We start from the raw sequence: 20,550 nt of genomic DNA on the forward strand, positions 1-20,550 counted from the left end.
TTTCTCCTGCTGAAAGTGAACTTTTTTTAGGATTGTAAGACTCACAATTTTTTTACTATGAAAAAGTAGTTTAGGGACATGTGCTGCATTTCAAGTGAAATTAACTGTCATTGAAGGCACAATTGTGATATTTGTCTCACACATACTGTTACAGAATAAATCAGTTGCGGCTGGTAACATTTTGACTTGGTAGGGCTGCAGCTTTTAATCTTGCTGTTTTCACAACAATAGGACTTGTATAGCACTTACTTTGGAAAGAGTGCTATTACACATGTGCAGAGTGCCACACACTTCTTAGCCTGTTTATGGATGAAGGCACAAGCATGATTTTCAGACAAGAAAGACTTCATATCTCCTATTTATAGATTCAGCCATACCACATGACACACCCATTCCCAAAAAACTAAACACACAAAATCTTATAAAATGTAAGGAGAACTAGCTACCAGTTACATGCAGTTTTCCTCCCTTCAAAAATCAATTTAACTTTTCATTATCCAAAACACTTCTCTCTCTAAATTAAAAGAACAAGCGTTCCAACCTATAGACAAAAATAATTGTTTCGTTTGAGCCAGGGCTCAGAGCATAGCAAAAAATTAATGCAATTCATTGCTCAGTCCTAAAAAATGTGAGGTAATAATCTCTGTTCATGCACAGAGTGCATCACATCAGACTAATCATACTCAGCCTCTATGTGTGAGATAAGGGAGAATATCTTCCAGGTTTGGGAATGAATGTGGAGTCATATCCAGACAGGCAGAGAGCCCAAACTTTTTATTTTAGAAATTCCCTGACAAAACTCACAAAACAGCACCAGCATCTCCCTACATCTCTTTGCATTCAATATATTCTGAATTTAAGCTAGGTAAGGCACTTGTTGGAAGCAGATACACAAACCTTTTGTAGAAATACTCTGGGAAATACTTTGGAATTGCACATGGCTCATATCAACCTGCCCTGCTGCATCCTGAAAGCAGGGAACCCTCTTTGCTTCTTCTCTGGTTACCTGCGAAGAGATTGGGCCTTGAGGGAAACAGTTCTGAGCTCAGAACCGGTGCATGATTCTGAAAAAGGCTAAGGCTGCCACATGAGATTATACTTAAAGCAGTCCTGACTGTTCCCTGAACAGTTATAGTGGCTATGCTGGACAGCCTCCTAACAACAGATGGAGTGGGAGTCTTCCTAGTATGCCTGATTTTCTGGCTGTCAAATCAGTCACATGATTTTCTGCTCAGAGATACATGGAAAGGACCTCTTTGCCATAGCTGCACTTTTGGTTTAGGATTGGCTGAGTGGTAGGGAGAGATGATTGGCTGGAGAACAGTAGATTAGCAGAAATGTTTGCAGAGCTTCTGAGTTTAGATAAATGTGTGAAATGTGTGTGGGACAGGAAAGACCATTGTGGATTTGAGAGGTTCCCCCCCCTAATTGCTTAACATTTTCATTGGGATGGCTGAGCCCCAGTAGCCCTAGTTGATCAACCTCCACTGGAAGAAATACATTTTTGTATAGTGATCATAGAAGTGAATGCAAAACTGGGGAATTTTTTTAAAATAAAAATTGCCCATGCACATCACCACATGCTATGAAGTGTACTTGATTTTAATGCAAGTTGGATCAAATTCTGGTTCTGTTGCTTTTGTTTGTTTGTTTTGTTACATACCTGTGTCTCCAGTTAAGAGAGTGCCCATTGTCTGTATTCTTAAATCACAGGTAATAACTGATAAAAAGGAACAGTTGTTAAAGATAATCAGAGCAGTACTTGCATGTATGGTATTTCAGCGCAAATAGTTAATAGCCAAAAGATGTTTGCACTTAACACTCTGTGTAACTTTCAGATCTATTTCAAGGCTAAATGCTTTTTTTAAAAACTGCTTTTCTAAAAGTAATGTGCATTATAGCATTTATTAATATAATAAATCATCATACTTGTCAGTCAAAAGCTAAGGATGCAGGATGTGTACTGACTATTCCAGTGATGGAATATAAATCATTCAAGATTAAATTACCCGATAATTTGGAAATTTACTTGCATGCATTTTTGCACTTCCATTTGTTTTGATGACTTGCACTTTCCACAACCATCCAGGATTTTTATGAACAGTTTTTAAGGCATCTCTCACCTCCTTCCTCTTCATTTTCCAATGGGCAAATTTTCACAGGAAGGAGAGTAGCAACATGGACGCCCTGCAGTAGCTGCTCCAAAAAGATTGCTGTATTTTCATTGACATGCAGTGCATTACCATAATTGGCTTTTCTACATGATAGGAGAGAGGAAATAATAATGTCATTTTATTTACAGCCAGAGTGTCGCTTTATGAGACTTCTCCAAGTTTCTGCCATGCTGTGTAGGTCAAATGACATCTTTTGATCAGTCCTGTCCAAAGATATCAAAGCTGAGTGGCATGTAATGGAGACCTAGTGACAAACCAAATCTAGAAAAGAAATAAGACTGCCAGTTTCCCATTAAACAGCCTGCTAAACAGCACAGCTTCCCTGTGTCGGCTACGAAACTACTCTGACCACCTAAATCAGGAGAATGAAAGGAGGCTGAATTGGACATTAGTACTGCAAATGACTGCCGTGATTGCCACTATTTCCCTCCTTCCCCCTCCCCCAAAAATCAGCAAGCAAACCATGCGAGTTACAGTTAGACTGGTCTTCTCCCGTTTCATTTATGTTCTGCCACTTGCTGGTTTTCTGATCTGGTTTGTTTAGGTTTGACATCAGCCAAATGGTGTAGCAGGATATCTCTGACAGATATTCTTACTGATTTAACAAGTAGCAGACCTTTGCAAAGATGGCTCTTCTACAGCAAGATTTCATCTTTCTTAAAAAGCACACACACACACACACACACCCAAAACCCCCGTCTTTCTTCCCTTTCATCTCCTTGCCTTCTTTTTATTATTATACTTACTGCGTACTCACTACGGTTGTGAACTCTTGCAGGGGTGGGGCTGTAGCTACATGTAAGATTGTATTACCCAAAGGGCTTCTGTGTCTTTCCCCTTGTCCTTTGCTAGCTTTTAAAACAGGAAATTAAAGCAACGCGTTACTATGTCTACAGTTACAGTGGGGCTATCTGTATGGTTTTCCTCAGGGACAAATACTCAGAATTGGCCAAATCTCAAAATCTTTATTCTGTTTTCACTCAGTTCTCAGCAGAGTATGATTCCTTTTAGTCCGTGGGAGTTTGCCAAAGCGAGCACAGTGTTCAAACTGCGTGTGCCAATATTCCTACCAAACATTCATACTAGAAATTGGAGAGGGAAATCAAAGTCAAAGGTAATTGGTTAATAGAGTTTTTGCATTCTTTTGAAAATGTTGCATGTTTGGCATTTAGCAGACCTTGATACATTGAGAATGTGTTTGCATATAGTTTACAACCTTTCCTTTTTTTGCTCCTGCTTAATACTAGTATTCTTGAAAAGATATACTGTACTGTACTTAATATTTCAGCTGTGCAGTGTGCTAAACAGTCATTTTTGTGGAGGTGGGAGGACTTGCTAAGCAGCTATGTAGAAATGTAGAACGCAGTTTCTCTAGCTTCCCTTATCCCTTGAACAATATTGTTCTCTTGTAAAAAAAATCGTAATTAAACCCCCCCCCCCACACACATTTGCATACTTTTAGACCTTTCCTGTGGTCTCAGTGTACAGAAAACCCAGTGACAAACACTTCTGCAATAGCTGTAATAATAGTTTTGTTGCTTTTTTTAAACCATTGGACATTTGCAGTATGCTCTCCAATGAACACTGGAACAAAACAAACATTTTAAATGGAGCCAAAGAACCCACTGTCAGAGGTACTCAAGTAAAATGTAACTTTAAAAATGTGCATATATAAAAAGAGCTGGTAGCTTCAGCCCCATCTGCCGTGATGCTATCATTCCAACCCATCGTTGTGCTCAGCAGCATAGTGAAGGCCACCTTAATATATGGAAAATTCAGAAAGAGGGAGGAAGATTACCCTCTTGCAGTCTACAACTATTACTCAAAACCAAATGATTTTTTTGCAATTGAGTCCAGTTGGAGAGAGAATTTGCTCGTTGCTATTCAATGAATTAGCATGCATCCTTCTCAATATTTTTTTTCAGAAGTGAGAATCTGCAGCTTTTTTTGGAATAAGCTAGAAAGTTGGTTTGGGAGCTCTGTAGCTCCACCCCGCCTTTATTTTTACTACTATGGAGTAAAAAAGTAGCCTTGCCATCAAGAAGCTTTGGTTTCATACTTTGCGATTAGTTGAACATACTAAGCTGCCTTCATATTACGTGAGGTCATTGGGTCCACCATGCCCTGTGTAGTGTACTCTGGTGAGCAGTGTTTCCCTGAGGTCGGAAGCAGTAGTCTTTCCCAATACTGATGCCTGAGACCCTTATTTAAATCTGGAGATGATGCAAATAGAGGCTGAAATCCACCTGCCTGCTGATTTCACTACTTAAGGTGCCCTAGGCATCCTGGGCCTTGAGTCTTTGTCATCCTGATCTCTGGTGTTCTCAATAATGCAGCAACCCTTTGCTCGACCAAAGTGTCACCTGTCTAGGTGAGCTGTGCCATCTTCTATCTGAAGTGACAGCCATCTTTGAGTACCAGCATCTTAACTGACTTCTTTTTCATCATCTCTGTTAGAGAAATAACATTTTTGACAAGATGTTGGGTTTTCTTTCTCCCCCCCCCCCCACCTCACTCCCCACTCTTTTCTTTCCTGCAACCTCTTAGAACACTTGATCAAACATATATATTTCTGAAAGACTTTGCTTCCAAATGAAAGCAGCTTGAGAAAAGATGGAAACAGAAAGGAAGTTAAATGTTGATGGTGGAAGTTAATGAATCAGGTAAAAGAGAGGACATGGTGTTAAAGAGCATGCTCTTAACAACTTTTCTTCTTCTCCACATAAAGAATGTATGGCAGTCAGTTGTGATTCTGACATCTGTTCTACCATGTAACAGTAATTTGTATAAGTAATGGAAACAGGTTAAATATTTCCATCCTAATGTTGCCAGCAGGGATAAAAACAAACATTTCAATGAAATATTCTTGACAGAGGAGGGTATCGGATGGGCAGATTCAACTGCATCTCTCCTTGACAATCCAAATACGTAAGGAAAATGGTTGTAGATGGATTGCCTAGGAGAGAAGGAGATGGAAGGGGAAGAGATGGGAAGCATTCAGATGCATTTTGCTTTAAGGGCTAGCATTCAGCCCAGTATGCAGAAGAACTACTGATAGTCTTGAAGACCCTTCAGGTCTCTTACAGAGCTTTACATCGAAACAGAAACAACACATGCATTTTGCCTCATTTTCTTACTTTTGTAAAAGTGGTGATTCTTTTATTTTATTTTTAACTGCCTCTTACACTTCACCTGTGATCACCTTTTTGTTCTTCAGTAATTTTATATGCATGTGTGAAAGAGATTCAGGAAACAGAGGTGGGGGGGAGTATATTAGTACAGAGAGTGAGTCTGGTTATTTTACAGTTCTGATTATCTTCTGATAGAAAAGTGGGGTACAGATGTCAGAAACAAATGATAAATATATAATATATGCATGTAAACATAATGCAACATAATCATATTTCTTATAATCCCTAGAATGATTCATGCTCAATTTTTGTGTACGCTAAATATTTAACAGTTACCATTTTATTTACTTTCTGCTTCATACTTTTCGTTGTTGGGAATTTCTAACTGGATATTATTCTGGAAACTGCTTTGAAATATTCTCTTCCTGAATCCACAAAATTTATCAGTTCATAGTTTGAGGTAGACCATGAAGCACAAAGCACTTGAAGTTGAAAAAAATTGGGCTTAAGCCAGTTTATTAACCTCAAGGTCACTGTAGTTGAGTTAACTAAAATGCAAATCTGCTTTAAAGTTTGTTTTAGATTCTGCATGAATGGGTTTTCCTGTTTTACAAAAATATATAGATATGCATAAGCATGCTGATACGTATTATTATTTAAGCATGTTCTTAACTTGCTTGACATGTGTAGAGTAAGAAAAGGATCAGTTACAACTGAAGGATTTTACACATTTCCTATATGTAGAAACACTCTACCATGAACTTCTCTGCACAAGGCATATTAAAATGAATGAGACTAGAGGGACATGCAGGGCACATGACATACTGTGTCTGTTTTCAGTTTCCAACAGAATTAAGGGAACTACCCTATGCACAAGAAGCTGGCTTAAAGCATGCTAATGTAAAGTTATACCAGATTCAAACCCTGTTTAGCTGCAGGACTGCTGCTGTGCCCAAGTCTGGGAGAGGGAAAGTCAGCCTTTAGAATTTAGGCTTGCCAGGTAATGTGACTGAGCTGAATGGGCTTAAACCCTAACCTCTGTGGTCTCCCTCCCACTATGCCCCCCAGTGCCCCTTTTGGGGGGACTTACACTAGCTTTCGCTGAGCGGGTTGCGCTGGGGTGAGAAGTTACACCGGAGTATCTTCAGCAGAGCTAGGGTTGGAGACTTAATGCCGGCTGAGCCAGAGATCCTAAGCTGTACATCCCAGCAGACCCTGCCATAGGATTGCACCCTAAATTTCTCATTTGAATATGTTACATTGAAAACTACAGTGCTTAGCTTGTTTGTGACCAGGGTTGCTATGATTATGAAACAGAAGTACACACAAACAAACATATGCTCAGTTACAATATTGAAATTAAGTTTTAAACATTTTGCCCTCAATAAATAATTATTTGGCACCACTGAAATTGCATGAAGTTTAATTGAGTAATAATTAAAAACAGTGTGGAATCAATTTCTTGTTGAACTCAATGGCACTAATTCTTACAGATTTTAGCGGTTGTGGCTGCTATAATGGTAATCTTTTGCCCCCTTTAAAATAACAATTGTGGGGAATGTGTGTTTTGTATAACAGAATAGAATAAATGTATGCAGAAAATAATAGAACAATTTAAACGAAACTGTGACTAAGAAACAGTATCACTGTATTCAATAAATAATATTATACAATTGCCCACCCCCACAATACATTATCATTATCCTATCCAATTTGCTTTTGGCTTTTCAGACGTGGTCTGGGTTATTTACAGTGTACACCTTCTCACTGAAGCAAACACAATGTGCTATACCACTAACACATACAATATATAGCACCTTGTGTCGGCTTACATTAGAATACACAAATTTTAATGCTGTACAAAGATGACAGCATATCTATGGGGAGACATTGGCATCCAGAAGGCATATCATATGGGCACAGATTTTTAACAAGATGTAATAATAGAAAACAGGAAAACAGATACTCTCGGTCTTCCTATAGCTGTAATTTGTAGGATTTCCCTCCTGCAAAATTACAGAGAGAGACAGAAAAAGAGACAAGAGAGGCTTGCTTGCATTGTACACTGTAATATAGGTTGTTGCGGGTATATTTTTAGGCATCTAGAAATCAGAATAGAGTGCTTGGTTTAAATATTTCTCTGTGATTACAGGCCACAAATGTAACCCTGCATCACACTTTTAAAATACCTGTGCTGACACAGGAGCCAAAGGAAGAAATTCAGTGGGAAATGTTTTATCACAGCATTAAATAATTAGCTGACCTCCCTGACAGTTTCATATAGTAGCAATTAAATGCAAGCCTTTCTCTTTTCTTGATGTAGAATATTGCAGCATTTGACTGCAAACAATTGCAGGACAAAATTTCAGAGCTTTTAATTTGAATAAACAGCTTTTTAAAAACATCACTATCTATTTCCCGGGATATTCTCTGTTAGTAGCAACTTTATAGGTGTAAAAAAAAAGACAAAAAAAAAAAAAAGAGAGACATTGACCTTGTGAAATAGTGTATATTATTTGTGTTAACATTTTCACTATAAACATTATTTCTGAATCCTAAGTATTTATCCTACAACAGGAATATTTCAATGAAATATTCCCCCCCAAGGCAATTCTATAATTTAAACCATGATGAATTATAATATTAACAAATGCACATCTGTGTATGTGTATAGTGTAGCATAGCTGTGTAAATTCAGTTGACATAAGGAATATTTTTTAAACGTTGAAAATCAACGCAGTAAGTGTGTTCTGAATTGCTTTGTGCTCCCCTGTATGGCACTCTCATATTGTAAGCATCGAAGCAAACTAATTTTGTCCAATAATAGTAGACAATATAAAAACAGTTTGTAATTATTATTATTTTTGTGTGATATAAGTAGCAGTTTATAATAAGCTTTTATAGAACAAGCCAAGTAACATGAATAAAAATATATAATGTTCTCATTTTATAAGCACCGCAAACCAAAGAAAGTAAAAAGCAGAATTTCAAGCTCAATGCTTGTCTTTGCCACTTGTGGGTGAACAGCAAACTTTTTATGGAGATTTCCTTTTCCTTCGTTTGTGGCTAGGTTACATTGTATAATTAACAGAAGAAAATCTTTACACCAAGCAAAAATGCATGACTTGCAAGCAATAGTACAGTTCACAACCACAAATAATGAGTAAGCAAAAATATGTTATGGCGTAATTATTAACTAGATATGTACAGCCTGTGTTGGAGCAGTGTTTGGTGTTGATTCCAAGAAGGGTTATAGGATATGTAAATACCTATAGACAAAACAATGACCAGCATATAAATTATGTGATTTTTTTCTCAGAGACTTCTAGTGAGCTGTAGATTGTGCTTTAACTTTGCAATATGTATTACTGAAATATCACAAGATTCTATTATTGTGTAGCAGTTTGTAATGCAAATGGTGCAATTCTATGCATGTTTACTCAGAAGTAAGTCTTGCTGTCTTCAGTGCGTGTGTTTAGGTTTGCAACCATATTTATTTTAGGTAGCAGTTGCAATTTCTCTGTTATTTAAATCCAGTAGCAAGGTTTTGATACAGTATTCTTAGCTGTATACGTTGTTGCAAAGTTAGAAACTTGTGCATTTCCCAGTACTGTGTGAAATTTAGAACATTTTAAAAATCGCAAGCAATTTTTGCAGCACGAATGTTAAAAACAATGCATTTCTAAACCCTTTAAAAATAAAATTTAGCATTACTATACTAGTCCACGGAAAAGCACACATGGGCTGATGCAAAGCCTCATATGTACTCAAATGCACAAAGCTTCTGTGTGTGTATATGGAGCCCTATTTACTTTAATGGAGAGGGCAGCCTTGAGGATAAGGGAACCTTGTGTGCATCATGCCTCCTAAATAGCTCACTTAGGGTGACTGTGATCCTGATTCCGTGTTCTTCTGTGCAGACGTTGTAGTACACAGGGTGCAAGAGGACAGAGTGTAAATATACCTTATGTCTCTTTGCAAAAGCACTGGCAGATGGACCTCTGTGTTAAAGCAGCATCAGTTCGTACAATGATATTTTTAGGGATAAGAAGGTGTTTCTTCTGTTGGACTGATTTTGGTGCAACCTTTAAATGGCTTGTAACTGTAGCAAGCTGATTTCCTATTGTGTTCCCAAGCAAACGTGGTGTGCCACTGCTGGACTGAAATGCCATGATGACTTTTACCGTAAGTCTCAACAACTATGAAAGGGGATAATGCAGAGCAAGGTAAATGGCAGGATAAACTTACTCATGTGTCTACCTTTAAGTAAAATATTGTAATACTGAATTTATGGGCTTTTATCCATAGGTGTGTGTGTGAGAGAGAGAGGGGGGGGGGAGAGAAGCTTTGTGTACACACACACACATACACCATTAACAGTAACAAATGGCAATATCAATCTAGGCTTATATCCCACCTAGAAAGATAACCCCTGACTTTTTCTTGCACTTTCCTGCAGAAAAGACTTGGACTAAGTTTTGTTTATTTTCCTGGATCCTTGTCTCCTCAGCCCTGATAAGATTCAGTATTATTCTCTTCAAACTTCTTTTTCAGTTATTAGCAGTGGTTTACTAGAAACCACATTCTTTTAAAATTGTACCTTTTAGTAAAATAAAATGAGGTCTGGTGGGAGGAGAGGAAGGTCTAATGGATCTTAGTAACAGAGAAAAGCACTGGACTTGTGCTGGTAGGTGAAAGGGAATAAGCAGGCCTCCTTTTTTTGGCACACGGATTTTCGAAATGTTGAATGCTGTTGAATTATGAGACCTAGGGGAATATCTTGCATTTTAGCATATGTTTCTAAGATATTTTTTTAAAAAAGAAGATTCCTTATGGGGGAAAACCCAATGCTTTTAAAAATAAGAAATCTGCAAAGTAAGCAATTAGAATTATCTCGTGGGGGAAAGCCCACCCAGCATTAGTCAGGAATTTTTTTCCACCCCACCTTTCACTATATCCTGTTTTGCTGCTTTCTCTTTTCCTGAATTGCTCCTGATCATCCCAATCTAGCTAAGGACAATCTGCTTATGGAAAAGAAAGCTTCCCATGTGGTTCTTTAGCTGGATGGGAACTGTGTGGGCAAATAGGTGCTACATACTTGAGACCCATTTCTCATCCAGCAGCTGGGGCCGTGCACTAAAGATTAGAATGAGAATTGGGGGAGCAAGAGACGCTATTCAGTTGTTTCTACGCCCCTTTTCCTCAGGATGTTGAAAGAGCTGTAATTGTGGAGCTCCAGGTGCTCCTTGGGTTCTCGGTTGGATCAGAGCCACTGCATGCACAACATGCCTAATACATAAATACATTTTGTGTGCAAACATTCATTTCAAATATTTTTCCATGTTCTGTGAACAATACGCATAAGAAAAACATTTCCTGTATCCTTAAGCTCATTGACACACACACACACTCATACACACACTCACCTATTAGTACGTATGACATGGTTTTTCTAGCAAAGTATGGTTTCTAGTAGAGTGGAGCTGACATGGCGTACAAATTATTTCCACTACAGTGCAAAAATCTATGTTTATCACTTAGGGTGCATGCCTGCCACTTCTGTGAATTGGGCCCTTAGAATAGATGTATTTTGATCTAATGGCCATCTGCTCATGAATATCACATTTGCTAGTTTAAAAAATAGTTTGATTCCCATAAACACGTAATTTGGTAAGATTATATCGTTTCACCAGGTGGCATCACAATAGCAAAGTTTGATGTTTACTGTAAGCCAATAATCAAGCTGGATATTCCGTTGCATGCTTTATATTTGTCAGCTTTAAGTATTCATCTCTCATTTTACTTTAGTTTTCGCTGCCAACTGCTCTTGCCAGAATTGTTGTGTGATATCTGTGTCATAGTTTAACACAGAGATGGAGAACCTGTGGCATTCCAGGTGTTGTTGAACTCCAACTCCCATCATCCCCAGGCAGCATGGCCAGTGGTCAAGGATGATGGAACTTGGAGCCCAACAACACATGGAAGGCCACAGGTTTCCCATACCTCATTTAGCAAGAGGCTAAAGTGCTGCAGACCGTTAGTATGAGCCAAAAATCTCTAGCAAGGTGTCACCTTTGGTTTTACCATCTCTTTATAATTTAAATGCACCTTGGGGCTTATACTTCAGGTGTAGAAAATGGTATGTAATATTCAAAGTCAACACTGCAGGATTACACTGAGGAACTTGTCACAGTAAGTGAATAATGATGTCCCTTCAATATCTATCCCTTTTTCGTTATTGTTTAATTTGACAATGCATTTCAGTTGCTTTCAGCAACTGAAGACACACAGCATTTTATTTGTGGGAAACTGACCCACTAAGTTTACCAAGAAGTAAATCCATTAAAATTTCAAGGATCTTACCCAGAGAAGTTGTAATATCCACCTACATCCTCTGTGCCTATGTTAAGAATATTATGTCTGATACTTTTTTTACTGTTCAGCTATATTGCAGTTAAACTTACCCTGGTGAGTAGCCATACTGTTTAAACTAGCTTGGTGCTTTTCAAGGAAACTCAATTAAGAAGAATCCATGTAAAAACTGTTTGGCACTTACACATGTTATCGTAGTAGTTTGGGCATCACAGTAAGCCATGATTTATCATGACAGGAATGATCGACAGGCTTTTGAAAGGAGGAAATTGGAAGCTTTCGCTTTTGATTAACTTCAGTCAAGCATTGCATGTGGACCCTAAACTGTGGTTGATACTAACTTTGGTTTTCTGGAAAAAAGCAGTTTCCTAACTCATTTGAAATAAACAAATTTCAAACAACGAGGCATAGCTAAAATTAATATAGCCGTAGTTTCTCAGGTTTGGGCCATTTTGGTAAAAGACAAGCCTGGTCACAAAAAGGAAGCAAAATCTTTCAATCGCCTCCTTGCAACACTGCTGGTGAAAGAGGGGAGAGAAGGGGACATTTGAGCCCAAAGTTGGCTGTGGCCCATTGCTGTCAAGATCACCATTGTTTTTTATAATGTCCAAAAACAGTCATTAGCAGGCTTAAGGAGCAATCCTGTAGGAGGATCTGCTGGGATGAGTGGGTTAGGATCCAGCAGATCTCTGGCTCAGCCAAGAAGGTCCTCATACAGCCAGATTATGCCGGCCTAACTTCCTCACCTTCATCTTAGCCAGAGATAAACCAGCATATGTCCCCCATACCAGCTCAGCCAGGACTCAGTTGACAGAGTCAGGCCTGGCAGATCTTAAACTGGAGTAAGCCCTGAAAAGGGGGCATGGTGGGGATAGGACTGGGTGGGGGCACTTAGGCTGGATCCAAAACCCGTTCAGGTTGGTCACATGACCTGGCAACCTGATATAAATTAAGCTGGCAAAAAGGGTGGTGTACCTCAAGACACCAGCTTCTTGTGTATAGGATTGCTCTCTTAAGTCAACTAAATCACACCGATAATTTTCCAGGTGCTCCAGCTTTTTCCTACTGAAATTTCTTTGATCTGTTAAGGTTTAAAACTTTTTCATTTCCCCCCTCCCTTTTATTCTAACTATTTTAAGTCTATAGAGCAGAGCCTTCAGTAGCAAAGCACTGCCATAGGGTGCAATACTAACCCTAGATCTGCCAGAATAAGCAAGTTAGGATTCGTCACAGTGCCTTCATTCTGGCTCAGCTGTAGCCAAGCCAAGATTTGTGGAACATATGCCCTGAAAAAATGAGTGTTCCAAGGGAGAGGGGCGGGACTAAGCGCACACTGGATCATCCTGGTCACATAACCTGGTAATCTGGCGTAACATATGTTGGCAAAAAGGGTGCTGTAAATCAAATTCTGTTTATAAGGCATGTTTTCCCTCTGCCAGGCTTAGATTGACTCAGTTGGCAGTAGCCCACTCTTGAATGGCGTTTTGATCTAGCAGACTTCACACTGGTTCAAATATATTATTATATTATATTATATTATATTATATTATATTATATTATATTATATTATATTATATTATATTAATTATATTGGCTCCCCATACTTGGGATTGCTCCTTTTGTATTTCTGTTTTTTGACAGCTGTTTCAACATTTTAAAAAATGAACTATTCTCTAATTTTGCACTATGAATGATGTCACTGGGTTGGTGGGGGTATGTTTAACGCTATTTATATCCGACCATGCATCATTTCAGATGCATAAATCTTAATGCTTCTTAAATTAATGTTGTGATAACAGGAACGCTAATAAAAAGAATCCCCTGTCGATTTGTACCATCGTTTACATTTCAGCCTTTCAGTAATGGGTAGAGGAAAGCAGATTTGCCCAGTGACTAATTGTTCTTACCTTACTTTCAAATCCAAGTGTATATTCTTGCTCAGTTGCCATTATTGCCAAGGTGCTCTATTGGACTATCCATCTTGGAACTCTGATACGCAAGTTCAAATTTATCTTCAACCATAGATAGCTCTAAGGCTGCTTATACAAACTTAAGAGGAAGTAACTCCCATAAAGCTCAGTGGGACTATTGGAATAAATGTGATTATTCATGTTAATATCTCTGAGCCATCTGTAAAATAACAATAGTAGAGGTAACATTGTGTGCTTTACATGTAAGAATCCAATGTTTTGGGATGCTTAGAAGTTGGGAATCCAGGAGAGAAAGTGGCAACGAGAGATGATTGGCTGGGAAGAAGGGGAGAAAAGGTTTGTCAAGAGCAATGGGATGCTGAGACTTGCTTCGCGGGTGGGAAAGGAAAGGCGGAACTGGAAGAAGATGGACCAGGTTCTAAGCCAATTAGGAAAATTCTGGAACAAAGATCTTTGAAATGAGTGGTACTGGGTCTTCTTGATCATCTGTGTGACTTGAGATCAAGGCACTGGATGCATAGGGGTATTTTCTAAAACAGAAAGGGAGATATAGAAGGAGGATAAAAGTTTCACAGGATTGCTTTTGTGAATTAAAGTGATGTCTCTTTGTGTCTGAAAGATTCCCAACTTCTGGAGCCCAAAGCTTCAGCTTTTGTGCTGAAGCTGGGGTTTAATGATTAAAATAAAACAAAGTCTAAAATCTTGTCTGGCTGAGTAAGAATGAGTGTGACACATTCTGAAGTGGTGATAGCCTGGAAGCAAACTTGCGGACGATCTTGTTTCTTCCCAGCTTAGCAAAACAAACAAAAGGGTAGAAATAAACATGCAACTGAAGACATTAGTTGCCAGCCAAGTCTTCACAGCAGAACCTTGGGGTTATGATTTGCCAATTTAATAAGCGATATCCAGGGGTGCCCCAGGAGGTCAGGGTTGGAGACAACAGGTATATCAGAGGGTTGATGATTTTCTACCAGATAATACAGCATTTCATAGAAGGTGCTACACCTGGCCCTTGGCAATGAAAGAGGCTTCTCCTGTGTCTTCCATTTCTAAGACTGGAATGGAGACTCCCTTTCTAAACTGAGCCTTCCTATCTCAGAATTAATCAAAATTAGGGCTATTTCATAACACCACTCACAAGGTTGTTTGAAAGGAAAAAATATAAATATTTCAAATCATTGTTTGCATTAATGGACTATTATAAGTAACAGTAGTACACGCTTCTTAATAATAATTCATAATTGATGATTAATTTGATCTCCATGATAAATTTCTTTACATCTACCCTGCTTCGTTACCATATAACTTTATAAATGCTTCTTTGCTCATGTTGAGTGCTTCAAGTAGTATGTAGTGTCGAGTGCTGGACTTGGATGATAGAGATTTGAGTTTAAATTCCTACTTACCTTTGAAACTCGCCAGATGACCTTAGTTGTTGTACAAATAAAATGAGACTTAGAAATGTAATAAATGAAAGAAAGAAAAAAAACACAACCTTTTACCTAATTTATTCCAGAAAATCCCAATTAGTTACAGTGGCAAAATAAGTGTTGCAATTCAGAAAAAGTGGCTGAAGAATGAATTCTTAGCTTTATTCATACCAGGTTATTCTGTTAGTTAAACATAAATCCTGCTGAAATGTCATGGAATATTTTTAATTGCAACTGAAAATGCCGAATGCCATGCTTAAATTGACAGGATGTGTATCTTCATAAAGCTGAGAAATAGGGATATGTGATCTAAAATGTAAGCCTCAGTCTCACTGTAGTAGAAACAGTGGTGGGAATGAAACAAAATGTGTACGTTCTGTAATGAATTTTTATTTTCTTATGTATTTTTCTAGCTTATGTTCCTGAGGAAGAACTGAAAGCAGCAGAGATTGATGAAGACAGCGTGGAGGATGACGGACTACCTCTGGACATCCAGGAAACTGACTACATGTGCAATGATGAAACGGAGATCAAAGAGGCTCAAAGTTACCAGAACTCTCCAGTCAGCACAGCAACGAATCAGGACGCAGGTTATGGATCGCCATTCAGCGAAAACAGTGACCAACTGGCTCATTTCAAAAGCACTTCCTCCAAAGAAGAGAGAGAAGATCACCAATGCTTGGACAATGCTTCCTATCCACAGGACAGCTTGGCACAAATAAAAGCTGTCTATGCAAATTTACTATCGGAATCTTGCTGGTCTAGTTTAGCTTTGGATTTAAAAAAATCAAAGAGTAATGAAAACAGCCAGAAGGAAAATACCACTAATAGCAACTCTACTATCACTACCCCAAGTACCAATACTAGTACTAGTACCAGTACCAGTACCAGTACCAGTACCAACACTAGTATCACTACAAGTATTAGTAGTACTGGTAACAGTAACAATAACAGTGGTGGCTCAGGTTATGACTGGCATCAAGCGGCATTAGCCAAAACTCTGCAGCAGACCTCATACGGACTTCTCCCAGAACCTAGTCTATTCAGCACAGTGCAGCTTTACCGGCAAAACAATAAACTGTATGGTTCTGTGTTCACTGGTGCCAGTAAGTTCCGGTGCAAAGACTGCAGTGCAGCATATGACACACTAGTGGAGCTAACAGTGCACATGAATGAAACTGGGCATTATCGGGATGACAACCGAGATAAAGAAGCTGAAAAGACCAAACGGTGGTCAAAGCCCAGAAAGCGATCACTTATGGAAATGGAAGGCAAAGAGGACGCCCAGAAAGTGCTAAAGTGCATGTACTGCGGCCATTCGTTTGAATCTTTGCAAGACTTGAGTGTCCACATGATAAAAACAAAGCATTACCAGAAAGTGCCTCTGAAGGAACCAGTACCAGCCATCACCAAACTGGTGCCTTCTACCAAAAAGCGAGCACTTCAAGACTTAGCTTCACCTTGCTCACCTGAGCCGACGGCCATCACTTCGGAGAGCACACTTAGCGAGGCAGGGAAGGACCAGAAAACTGCCAACCCCTACGTGACTCCAAACAACCGCTATGGCTATCAAAATGGTGCTAGCTACACTTGGCAGTTTGAGGCCCGCAAAGCCCAGATCCTAAAATGCATGGAGTGCGGCAGTTCTCACGACACTTTGCAGCAGCTGACTGCTCACATGATGGTCACGGGACATTTTTTGAAAGTAACTAATTCTGCTTCCAAAAAGGGGAAACAGCTAGTATTGGATCCTGTGGTAGAAGAAAAGATCCAGTCAATACCTTTGCCTCCCACCACACACACGAGATTACCAGCTGCAAATATTAAAAAGCAGCCCGATTCTCCGGCCGAATCTACAACTTCTGAGGAGAAGAAGGACATGGAAAAGGAAAAGGTGATCGTTAGTGAAACAGACAAAAAGATTAAAGAAGAGAACGAGGACTCTGCGGAAAAATTTGAGCCAACGGCTGTGTATCAGTACCTCAGAGAGGAAGATCTAGATGAAAGCCCTAAAGGTGGGATAGATATATTAAAATCCCTGGAAAATACAGTGACAACAGCTATAAGCAAGGCCCAGAATGGAGCACCTTCGTGGGGAGGCTATCCAAGCATTCATGCAGCTTACCAGCTTCCGGGGGCTGTTAAGCCCATTCAGCCAGCTGTGCAGAGTGTTCAGATGCAGCCATCGTACGCCAGCAGCGTAAAATCCTTGTCTTCGGAACACAGTGCACTGATCCATTCGCCAGGGAACCTGACGCCACCACCTCACAAAAGCAACGTCTCTGCAATGGAGGAGCTAGTGGAGAAGGTCACGGGCAAAATCAATATAAAAAAAGAAGAAAAGCCTGCAGAGAAAGAGAAATGTTCTCCAGTCAAGCCATTGTCACCTGCTGCTAAGGAGAACAAAGACTTTCCAAAAACAGAGGAAACCAAGCAACAGCAGCAGCAGCAGCAGCAGCAGCAGCAAAAAAAGGGCCCTGAAACAGAAGTGCAGAAGGTCAAGAAGGACAGTCCAGCAGATCCTCATGCACTTAACGGTACCGAGCTACCGAAAGCAAAAGTCACAAACGGCTGTAATAACTTGGGCATCATCACAGACCATTCAGCTGAGCCATCGTTCATCAATCCACTGAGTGCTTTACAATCCATCATGAATACCCATTTAGGCAAAGTTTCCAACCCTGTAAGTCCTTCTTTGGACCCTTTGGCTATGTTATATAAAATTAGCAACAGTATGCTGGACAAACCCATTTACTCGACGACTCCGGCCAAGCAAGCTGATGCTATCGACCGGTATTATTATGAGAACAGCGATCAGCCTATTGATTTAACAAAGTCCAAAAACAAGCCCCTGGTTTCCAGCGTGACTGATTCGGTCTCATCTCCTCTGAGGGAAAGTGCCCTGATGGATATTTCCGACATGGTAAAGAACCTCACAGGGCGCTTGACCCCCAAGTCTTCAACACCGTCTTCCGTGTCAGAGAAATCTGATGCGGATGGGAGTAGCTTTGAGGAGACGCTGGACGAACTGTCACCAGTACACAAGAGGAAAGGTAGGCAGTCCAACTGGAACCCTCAGCATCTTCTAATCCTTCAAGCCCAGTTTGCTTCTAGCTTGAGGGAGACTCCTGAAGGCAAGTACATTATGTCGGACCTAGGCCCACAGGAGCGGGTACATATTTCTAAGTTTACTGGTCTTTCCATGACCACAATTAGCCACTGGCTGGCCAATGTGAAGTATCAATTAAGGAGGACAGGTGGAACTAAGTTTTTAAAGAATTTGGACACAGGTCACCCTGTTTTCTTTTGCAATGATTGTGCCTCTCAGTTCAGAACTGCTTCTACGTACATAAGTCACTTGGAGACACATTTAGGGTTCAGTTTGAAGGACCTGTCCAAATTGCCACTAAATCAGATTCAAGAACAGCAGAATGTTTCAAAAGTCCTCACAAATAAGACTTTAGGCTCACTTGGAATTGCTGAGGAGGACTCAGGCTCCACATTCCAGTGTAAGCTCTGTAACCGAACATTTGCAAGCAAGCATGCAGTGAAACTGCACCTTAGTAAAACACACGGCAAGTCCCCAGAGGACCATCTGATCTATGTAACTGAGTTAGAAAAACATTAGCGTCCAGGTAAGCAGCCAGGTATGCAAGTGACCACAGGAACATTGCACTAAACTTCTTCATAGTACTGCACTAGGCCTGATCTGAGCCTCTGAAATCAGTCTTACTTTTGTTGCTGAACTGCCTATCTGGACCTTGGTTTTTCTTACATACATTTTGTAGTTATATTTATATGCTCTTTGTCTGATCTGTGCATGTTTTTTTTAAACCTTCCTTTTCTTTTTCTGTGAGTCAAAGTCTGACCTTTATTTTCAACATCTGTCCTTGATGTTAAGCTATCTTTTGTAGAATATAGTGGGAGACACTATTGAGAGACGTTAATTTAGCCGTAAAGAAAGACACAAAGAACAATAACAAAAAGACATCCTAAAATTACAAAGTTGCCATGACAATAAAGGTCACAGAACCCTGTAGTGTCAGTTTTTTTTAACCCTCTGAGGACTGTAATAGCATTGTTGTGCCTTTCCCAAAAGAAGGTTTTGTGTTTTGATTTTGAAAAAGGCATTTCATATTAACAAAACTGTGTTAAAATGTCAAAAAAAAAGCCCTTTTAAAAATTGCAGTCTGATTTGCAGAGAAAAGATGCATGCAGTTCTTCGACGATGATGAAAAGCTATGAAGTGCTCAAGGGGTTAGAAAACCACAGTCGTGTTTAAGAAAATAAAAATAATAAACCAAGTTGCCACTATGCCCAAATCCTCTGGATGCTGAAAATTGCCACTTGGCTGGCAAAAAAAAGTATGCAAGTTATTTAAAAGAAATGTACAAATGCTCCCCCCCCCTTTTCTTTCCCCCCCTGTAAGATACTGCAGTTTATAGTTATTTACAAATGTAAGCTTTGGTACAAGCTGACCTTTCTATAGTGTGCTGCATTGGTACATTTAAAACAAAACAGAAAAAAGTGGGGCAAGTGTTGGATTCAGTTCCTTGTAAATTGCCAGCATCAGCTTAGGAGAAAAAAAAGTACATGTTACATATTGTACCATTTTAAACTGTTCAACTTCCTTTGTACCTTCTGGCTGTATGCTTTTCTCTTTTAACTTTTTATATTGTCATTTTATATTCAATTTCTGTGTATATAATGTAAAACCACACTTTTTTTTGAATAAAATTTAGTTCCTGCAGCTTGAGTTAAATAGAGAAATTTTACTGGCACCTGCATCTTCCCAGATGCATGTACTCAAAGGAACTATCTGACAAAATAAATAAATAAATAAAAATAAAGCAAGCAATGCACTATGAATTATACATTTTGATGTTTTATCATTAATATTGTACAGTACATTTTTTTTGGTTCACACAATTAAATCCACTGTTTTCTCAAGTGTAAAATAAACCCACATGCAGTTCTTGATTTATGTATATTGTGATGTCGTCATTACTTTGCCTTTGAGGTCTTCATTTCAGCAGCGAAGAGGTTTCAAGCTGAAGTATGTTTGGAGTCATTTGTGTATTCTAATATGCTGCGTTCTGCTGCCTATGTATTAGTGATACCTCAGAATGTTATTGCAATGGTTTACAGATGCTCATGGATGCAAACTTGTGACTTTACCGGTTAGGAATGAGTGGTGTGTTCATCCCTGAAATGTAAGACCTTTTTAAACATTGCCCTGGCGCAAGCTGTATATAAACTCATAATCGGTACCCATCTGTCTGTTGTCAGGAGGACCCACAGGTGGTTTGAGAAGCCAAAGCAGGCAGATCGTATTTAAAACTGTTGCCACCATGTTGGACTCCAGCTTAGGCAGACCAAACCAAACCAAACAGCCACTAGGACACTTTCTCCTGATGAGATGCTCATTTTATCATTATCCATGAGTACTGCAATGTGGCTGGGGAACTAAATGAGCCATTTCTTAATAAGATACACATTTCTGGCCAACCAC

General features: G+C 39.3%; 1 protein-coding gene across 2 annotated transcripts in view; it reads left to right on the top strand.

Moving 5' to 3' along the window:
• Positions 1-20,022, top strand: part of TSHZ1 (teashirt zinc finger homeobox 1) — a 74,679-nt gene extending 54,657 nt beyond the window's left edge. For both annotated transcript variants that reach the window (XM_028737487.2, XM_077933200.1), the window contains exon 2: positions 15,452-20,022. In XM_028737487.2, the coding sequence (XP_028593320.2) occupies positions 15,547-18,666 (3,120 nt within the window). In that variant the 5' untranslated portion in view covers positions 15,452-15,546 and the 3' untranslated portion in view covers positions 18,667-20,022. The remainder of the gene's footprint in view (positions 1-15,451) is intronic.
• The last annotated feature ends 528 nt before the right edge of the window (positions 20,023-20,550 follow it).

This window comes from Podarcis muralis, chromosome 8, assembly GCF_964188315.1.
Source record: "Podarcis muralis chromosome 8, rPodMur119.hap1.1, whole genome shotgun sequence".
Classification (NCBI taxonomy): Eukaryota; Metazoa; Chordata; class Lepidosauria; order Squamata; family Lacertidae; genus Podarcis; species Podarcis muralis.